We start from the raw sequence: 9,094 nt of genomic DNA, 5'->3' as shown, positions 1-9,094 counted from the left end.
CACCAAAGATAATTTATAACTGCACTGATGTACACAATATATCCACCTGGACAAACCAATTACTTCAGTGTCTGTTCTCATCTCTCCTCGGTCAGAGGAAATTTTTCAGAGCAGCAGTTGTTACTTTACAGAAATTGTTACAAACCAGACAGCACAGACATCCTTGATCTAAAGGATGACTCCTGCCTCTTTCTACTCAATTTGCTTGTCTTTGAACAACAAATCACTACTCAGTTTTGAGCAATAGCATTTAGACAGACAAATGAAATGGATTTTGATCTCTGGAGACTTTAACCCAGAGAACTGCACAAAACTTGGCCAGACATCCTTTCTCAGCTTCCTGCTGGGATTGACATTTATTACTGGTTTCACTTCAGGCATAAAGGGACTGAGTCTGCTGGGTCTGCAGTAAAGAGACAAATTTCAGGCATCACCCTGATCCTGAGGAAAACCAAAGAACTCCTGAAGAAAGCAAAGGAACACAGAGACACATCCTTCACTGCAGTTTTGATCAAGATAAACACAGTGTAGGAGTGTGTGTCAGATACAGATGGGGAAAAAGCCCCAAACTCAAACAAACAAACAAAAAAACCCAACCAAAAGCAGCATGGCAATGACACCAAGGAGGTGCAGCAAAAAGACCTTCAAGACAGAATTATGTCTTTTGCAGAGATGGTCTGGAAACTACCAGCAGCTCGTGTTGTATCAGGCAACAGTCAGCAGTGTTCACTCAGGGCTGGAAAGGCTTTCTTAGATTTTTAGTTTAGTAAGATCAAAGAGAACTGCTGCAAAACAGATTAATTACATCAGGGAAGTGGAACTGACATACAGCTTCCCCTTGGGAAACCCCAGGCAAGAGAAAGAGGACTAGGTGTATGTACAATATTTACTTTTGATGTCACTACCACCAAACCTACAGACCTTAGAAGGTTTGCACGTGGACCCAGAATACTATCTACACCTATAGCACATTCCCACACAATCGTGCAAACTGCAGCCCAGAGGGTGCTCTACAAAAAGATTAAATGTCATCTCTTCCATCTCCAGCTGCCCTTTTGTCAGATTCATGTGCAACCCCCTGTAAAAAACCTCCAGGTGAGAGCTCATCCTCTCCCCTCTGTTTCCATGCTACTGAGCATGAGAAATAGCATCAGCTGCAACAGGCTGGTAGAGAGAGAAGAGGAAAAAGAAATAAGACTTGCAGAGGCTTCTGCAAAATACAGGAAAACATAAAAGGCTCTTTTTAAAACCTCATGGAGTCCTAAGTTGAGCTAATTATTATACCAAGTTCCAGGTAGGTAATTTTTGTCTCTTAATTACTTTCCCTTTAGTTTGCACTCTTGTTACCAGCTAGGTTTAGGCATCTCTTTCCTTGATTCAGCTTCACTCCTATCAAAAAGGTAAATATCAGGTGGGTAATTGTAAGATTTTATTCTTTATGGAAGGTAGAGGAGAGCAGGTAGAGGTGAGAGGCTCTGGAAAGAGAGTATTTAAAATATTTCATGCAAAAAAAAAGCACATCTACCTAGTCTCCCATCTTCTTCCAAAGGATTGCTACACTCTAATCTTTTGAAAACATGGCTGGCAACAACAGAATTCACTGAAAAAAGAAGGTTTATAATACTGGTAATGTATTAGCTGGGCATACTGATTAATTGGAATGGCTTCTATTTTGCTCATAGTGCCATAACAGGATGTACAAACCCCTAAAGTTATCAAAAACATTCAAGCACAGAGTGGGCACAGAGCAGCAACAGCAGAACTCAAGAAAAACCACCATGTTCTGGTAGAAACATGAATAAATAGCATTTTATCAAAAACTCATTACAGCCACCTGTAAGCTTATTGAATGTTTTTTCCCCCAGCTCTGTAGACTATCAGGACAGTCCCTAAATCCACATGCACAGAGAACTGGTGAGACTGTGACAACAGCTCAACCACTGCTCGCTTATCCCACCACCTGCCACAAAGCTTTCAGGTGGCAGCCACAAAAAGGGACTGGAAGATCAGCTCATCTTGTTGCTTTTACTAAGGTTTTCCTGTTGACAGCTCTCTGACACACTTCTTTCCATAATGTCTCAATTACTTCAAAAGTAATTAACTGTCATATGGATGAATTAAGTCAGGCATGAAACGTGATTCAGAAAAAAACACTTCTAGGTGAAAACCATAAAATTCCATTAAGGGTTGGGCTGAACCACGACCCCAACTCCCTGGTATATTACTTAGCCAGATGTTGCTCTTAGGTTTTAACTTAAAGGATCCGACCAAAATAATAGATTAAAAGACTAAAAACCATGAAAAACTGAGACTAACATCACCCTTGCACGGCCTCTCACCCTGCCTGTGGTTGTTTTTTGATTCTGATAAAGGAAAATGAGAAAAAGCACAACACCTTTAACATATTAAAACAAAGATTGAGTTATTCTGAACAGATAATATTCACAAAGTCTGTTAGAGAAAACAATCACCTTTCACTTAAAACATTCTAAAGACTTTGCATAAAAACAAAGTTTTGGGGGAAAAAAAAAAAGGAAAAAATCTGTTTCAGCAAAGAAAAAGACAATTAACATCATGAGGCACTTCAGAAGATTTTGATCTCAGCTTTGATAGTTAAAGGAGCTTGCCAGCATCTTCTGACAGTATTGAACTTCATTGGCCTGTGCACATTTCCACAAAACCCCTCTCCTTCCATTTTCCTCAGGTGTGTTCCCCGGGGCTCTTTGCTGTTCTTTACAAGAAATGTTGGTTTGTTCTAGGAGACAAGAACAAAAAAGATTGGGGCCACGCATCTCCAGGTGGGTTGCACACTCCAGGGTCACCATCACCTGGTCCCATCAAGGGGGACAAACTCCCAGGCAAACCAAGTGCAAGATTCATTTCTATCTTTGGGGCACTGTGTAAGATGAGTTATTCTCCAAGGTAAACCTATTCTGGGCTCTCTGTAGCTATAACAGCTTCAATGCTCTAAACACACAATGCTCCCAAAATTAACATAGATGCATACATTACCATTCCCTGCTCTGTTCTCTTCTGAGGGTAAGGATTTACATTCATGCACAAGCAAGCAGCATGGAGCAGCTGTAACACAGGAGATGCAGAGAAGTTCTCCCTCCTCACATCCAATTTTCCAGCTGAGCAGACTTCACTTCAAGAATGTCCAGCATTGTGACACAAGTCAATATTATTAAGAAATTCCCTCTCTTCAGTGCACCTCCCTTTGCATAACTCATCAGAAGGCTTAATAAAAGTTCAATTCTACTTACTGACTCCTGCTTGTATTTCAAGCTTAATTATTTAAACCATCATTACCCAGACTGGGTCAACACACCTTCAAAGGGGCTCTCTTTGTGGCATGTGCCACCTAGGAGCTGTAGTTTTCTGGGGTGTCTTCCACCAGCCCCCCTTTCTTTCCTGCCATCCTACACCTCCTTCTAGACAAACTGCAACACTCAGGGAAACATAAGGCAGTAGGAGTTGGCAATTCTTAGCAAGATTGAGTTTCTAATGAAAACTACTGCAAATAGCTGTGCTGGAGAGGGAAGGTACTAAAGAGCTAAGCAAATGTATTTAATTTGTTTGGATAGTAATGGATGAACTGGGCTAACTGTACAGATTTTTATTTTTTAAATTATGGACTGTGATGATTACCTGCTGAAGTAAAAATTGAGCTGTGATGATACTAAGAGGAGCATACATAGCACAGATTATATTCCATTCTGTCCATGAGATGGGTTTTCACCAGTGGAAATTTCCCAGATTTGGCTGTCTACTAAGCACTTGCATCATCCCACATCCTCCTTACTCACTGCACGTTCCTTTTGTGTACAGATGCAACCTCTCAATTCATGCAAGTCAAAAATCTGGCCTTTATGTGTCAGAGACCAGGACGTGCCTCAAGATGCTGCAGGGGGAAGAACAAAACCTGTGAGGAAATGGGCACCCCGGGCTTAGCCTGGCTCTCTCTACAAGAAAAAATAAGGTAATTTGAAAAGACTCTCAATCACCATGTAAAGCAGGATTATTTCAGTGTCTGCCAATTGAATCCAAGGAGAATAATTTTATTGGGGTTGTAGCTCTCACTTACAAAAGGCTAACTTTAGTTTGGGTTTTTTTCCATGGGAAAAATTTGCTCTCACTCAGTTTCCACTGGTGTTTTGAGTAGGACCCAAGTGGAAAATAGAATTAACATGTTGAGTAAGCTTTATTCCTCTTTAATTTGTTATTGCTGTCATTAAGTCTTTTATTTTACTTAGGCTGATTGTTACAGGAACAACAATAGAATTGTTATAAATCTCTATGTTGATTGTTTCCTGGTTCAGTTTTTCCAGAGGTGAATCTTTTCCATTAATGATGGAGGAGTCCAGAGAGTCCTGGGAACACAGAGGCATTTGTAAGGCAAAGAAACAGAGTAACACTCTGGGTATTTGGAAAGGGATATAAATGAAGTTTGTTTCTGTCTTGGTATATGAGAATTAGTGAAGTAGATACAAAAAATCAGAACCAGTTGGTTCACACCAGGGAACAGACTCTTGCTTACAGTTTCATACTGCAAAAGCACAAGCTTTTGAAATATTGTATTAACAATTTCTACATGCACAGTACCTCACCAGCAGAAAAGTTTCTTCTTGTCCCTTCTTTCTTTGTTGCTTGATATTAAAAATTCTGCTTTTAACTGAAGTTAATTACCTACCTATGAATTTCACACAAGGTTGAATAATGTAGCAAGCAATATGTGTTTAAATTCTTGTCCTGAACCTGGAAGACAGAACCACTGTTCAGGTTCCAGTTCAATTACATAAATAAAACATAAACTGGCTGCTTTTTAAACCTATTTAATCACATAAACCCTGATGCAACTCATCTGCAGTGATCACAGCATTAAGTGCTATCTTTCCCCTATGTTTTCCCTCGCCTTCTCATCTAATATAATATGTCTTTTAACTGGAGATCACTTTTTGTTGCATTTGAAAACTCTTAAATGTTGTTATTATAGAATTAATCCATGTTGTAACAGCAGTAGTAAATTGTACTTACCCCCTAAACTGTACCCACACAGCAAGGGTGTGGGCTCTTCTGGCTTATTCCGGAAAGTCAGTCACAGCTGGGCTGTGACATTCTACAAACCTTGGTAGACATGCAATTTTTATTTTCAAATAATTCAAACCAGAGAAAGAAAATGACAAGTCATTACTACAAGGAACTTCAGCCACTGTTAGATAACTAGAGAGACAGCCCTGAAAGAACAAGATGACTTAAAAACTTACTAGTAGCCTACCTTATTTTTTTTGTTAGCAGCTGTATCTCCCCAAACTAGCTTTCCAAATCCTCTGTGGAGCTTTACCTATCTGAAGTTGAGGCTTTGTTTTTATCTGGATCACAGAAACTGTATCTCTCTCATTACAGCACAGCCCACAGGACAGAATTTAAAAGGTCAAACTAAGGTGGACCCAGAGAAATCCTATTAGAAACCCCAGCATGATGCACACTGAGGAGACATTCAGTAATAAAGGACCAGGAGCTTCCAAGTTTGTCGTGCTCAGCTGCTCTCTGAGGGGTAGAACCAGGCAAACAGTTTTAGAGCTTAGCTACACATTTAAAAGCCCTGCAGAAGATGAGCAAGGTTATATAATCAACAAACCACCATCAAAGGGTAAAAACCCTGTAGTTTAGCACCTAAATAAGAAATGGTGCTGCAAGCACCCATGCTCTTTTCAGGTGTGTTTCAGGAGAATTTCAGCTTGTGGGGTAAAAGTTTCAATTTTTCTGCCAAATTGGCATTACCACTGGTAGAACTCCAGTTAAAGGGAAAAAAGCTTGTATTTCACTAAATTATATGGTATAAAATTACCCAAAGTTTGTTAAGGAGATTCCAATGGAAGAAGTTCTTTCTTACCTTAGTCCTTTAAAAATGGTCCTAACATTATTTTAATGGCAGTTCAGAGATCACTAAGAAAATACTATAATCTTTGCTTCTTGAAATCATCTTTGAAACCACTTTCAGTGAAAATATACAGTACAAGCACATAAACTGCAGTGTTACACTTAGTTCCAACTCCATTGCAGTTTGAAGCATTTAAACATCACAACAAACATGTCAATCCTTGCTTTTCTGTAAGCAGCCAAACCAAATCCACCACTGCAGCAACTGCTGCTATTTGTTTATAGTATTTTTCCTAAAGCTGCTAAAAATACACACTTCCATCAACATATGGTGCAACTGGCAAGTAGAGAAAATAGTGTAGCCACAAATAAATGAGCTAACACTGGATAGATGGAGAAATTTGCAGTTATAGAGGAGAAGGAAATTGGCAACGACATTATGTAACATACCTGGTTCTTTTATTTGGATAAAAGTCACTGAAATGTGATACAATTTTTTAGGTATAGAAGTGTAATAAAAATAGTCTTTGTTGTTGAAATGCAGCAGTTGGTTCCAAACTTATTCCACTTGTGATTTTCCAGCTCCTACTCAGGGGCACTGGCATGTGATTTAGCTTCTTCTTTACTAAAAATGTTGCACAAGGATTTTTTCCAGCTGGAGAATAAAACAATATTTACAGATCATATTTACTTAAGCTGATTTTTCTCACCTAGAAGTCTCATGCAGCCCCAAACCATCTTTCTTCCCTTCCCTATATCATGTGAAGACCAGCAGAATCCAATTTCATCATCAGTCTTCCATATCCCAGTGCAAAAGCATCCAAACAGTGCTCTCTCAATTTGGGTAAACCATTCGTATAAAAACCCAAGAGTTTACCATTTTTGGGGCATTTAGAAACAGTTATCAACAGTTAAATCTAACATTTACATTTGACATTTTCCAAAGTTATATGTCACAGTGTCTTCACTGAAGGCTGTAGGTCTGCTTTGTGTCCTTCACTGCCAAGGTTATAAAGAGGGACCGTGGATCCTTCCTGTTTTTGCAGACTGTTATCTTCCCTCTCAAGGCCTCACCTGCAAAAGGAAAAAGGAAATCACTATTCTTACACGACTGAATTGTGCACAGAAATAGCAAAGATGCATTACACACCCTTATGATGCAAAGCTGTTACAAATTTATCAGCACTAAACAAATCTACAAAGGTTTCCTTTAGATTTTCAAAGCACTAAGCAAGGGTCATGACAACAAACATCAAATCAAACTGACTGCTGTTCAAGCCAGTGAGTTGCTGAGGTGCTTCTGGTGCTTTATTTCTCAGGTGCCACACCCAAAGAGTTGATATGCCAGTTACTTCACTTGTAATTGATTACTTTAAGAGAAATAGATTTGCCAGGCAGAAGGAAAAGGTAGAGAAAAAAGGGTTTTAGAGCTCCTCTCCAGCTGGGAAGGTTAACCTGGTTTGAACAGGCATTTTCAGAACTGCTGCAAAATTAATTGTTTGATATCTTTTAAAATCCAATGATGTTTAAATGTTTTAAAAATTGTTTAGACTAAAGAGTCCCTAAGAAAACTAAAATGCCATGGTTTAAACTAATCCATACCACAATCTTGGCATTTAAAACATTAATACAAAGAAATACAAGTAAAAATCTAAACAGAATTTTATAAATTGTAGCTAACTTCCTAGAGCAGAACCCTCAGATCAATTTTGCAAAAGCTGTTAATGAAACAAAGCATTCAATTTTTCTCAGCTATTTTATATGCAGTAACCACATTAGATCTGCCTTTCCAAAGAGTCTTTTCTGAGGGCTGAAGCAAACAACAGCAGTGCAACCAAGTAACAGAAAGGCAGTTCTGAACAATTAATCAATGTCACGTAGATAGAAAATGACTGATGTTTTTTCACCATTCTGCTGTCCTGTGAGCTGCCTGGAGGAAGCTGTCTCAGGGACTCAGCTGCATCACCTTGCTCTTATCACGCTCAGTTGAATGCAAGTAAACCACACAGTGCCATTGCAGTTTGATTAGGACAAAACTGAATCCATTACAATCCCCTTCCTGCATTTTTATTATCCCTTGGGGAGTCCTGAAATTTGTCTCCAAAAAGAGAAAAACAAAAGAACTCAGCAGAACTGCTGCACAAGCTTACTAGCACAGGGAAAAAAAAAAAATCCATCCCTCCCTTCCATACTGATCCATTGCTCCATAATCCAGGCCTGATTACACTCTCTACAGACCCCCCTATATGTGTGCTCTGAGCACTTGAAATACTTTATTTTGATTCTGACTTTTACCAGCAGTGAAACTGTAAGCAAATATGTTTCATTTGCATTTGTGAAATACAGTCTGTGAGTGAAGATCCCTCTCAGTCCAAGAGTCAAAGCAATGAGAATGTTTAGACCTAAACAACCTTATTTTTCAGTCTATAACTTGATCCATCTTAAAGGATTTGTCTGAACCCAGAGAGTTCAGGCAGTCTCTTGCATGCATATCTGTAATATTTATTTAAAGCTTGAAATGATTTGTGGCAAAGAACTTGTAATGTGAAGAATTAGTCTGCCTTTCAGTACAACTTGGTGTCCCCTCCCTCTTCAGTTATGAAAAAGCTTGGAAGAGTTACTGAAGGTTACAGTAATCACCATCTTTCAGGTTTTCTTCTTCTTACAGTAGTAGAGCTTTATGAAGCTACCAGTGGGCCAAGTAAAAACATGGTACTCAAAGCTTTTTTCACCTTTCATTAAAATTTAAATATCTCATGAAAGATCTCACTGGAGTTGCTTCAAAGATAGCTGCTAGAAAAGTGAAGTGGATTTGGCTTGAAGACAGTTAAACTACCAAACTGCTGGTGAGAAATACCTTGATAAATCCCCTACACTGCAATAACCACAAGCTTTTAAGGGGTAGACATCCATGCCTTCACAGCTATAGAACAGCAAGCTTTGACACCACTCTTCATGATAAGGTTGTCCTCATTTGAGGCTGACAATTTAAATATGATCTAGTTTTCCACTTCACTTTAGACTGAATCCACCCTCTTATGCAACACTGAGGTTTAGCATCCAACTGAAAAAAAGTAGGTCCCAAAAGCATCACTCTGGAAGAGTTGACTAGAAAGTACTTTCCATACACCACCTATCTTCTGAAAAGCAAAAAGAACAATGAAACACACAAATAATTTGTAGTGAGACCAAAAGTATTTCTCTGCGATTG

At 38.9% G+C, this 9,094-nt stretch overlaps 1 protein-coding gene across 2 annotated transcripts in view; it reads right to left on the bottom strand.

The window, feature by feature from the left end:
* Positions 1-6,329: 6,329 nt before the first annotated feature.
* PRMT3 (protein arginine methyltransferase 3) overlaps positions 6,330-9,094 on the bottom strand; it is a 39,328-nt gene continuing 36,563 nt past the window's right edge. The window contains exons 16-17 of one of the 2 annotated variants that reach the window (XM_030451139.1): positions 6,812-6,957; positions 6,339-6,538 (exon numbers count right to left, since the gene is read on the bottom strand). In XM_030451139.1, coding sequence (XP_030306999.1) covers positions 6,848-6,957 — 110 coding nt within the window. In that variant the 3' untranslated portion in view covers positions 6,339-6,538; positions 6,812-6,847. Of the gene's footprint in view, positions 6,958-9,094 lie in introns of both variants that reach the window. The other variant, XM_030451138.1, reaches the window with a different exon arrangement.

This window comes from Calypte anna, chromosome 5 (assembly GCF_003957555.1).
Source record: "Calypte anna isolate BGI_N300 chromosome 5, bCalAnn1_v1.p, whole genome shotgun sequence".
Classification (NCBI taxonomy): Eukaryota; Metazoa; Chordata; class Aves; order Apodiformes; family Trochilidae; genus Calypte; species Calypte anna.
This window is presented reverse-complemented; position numbering and strand designations above follow the sequence as displayed.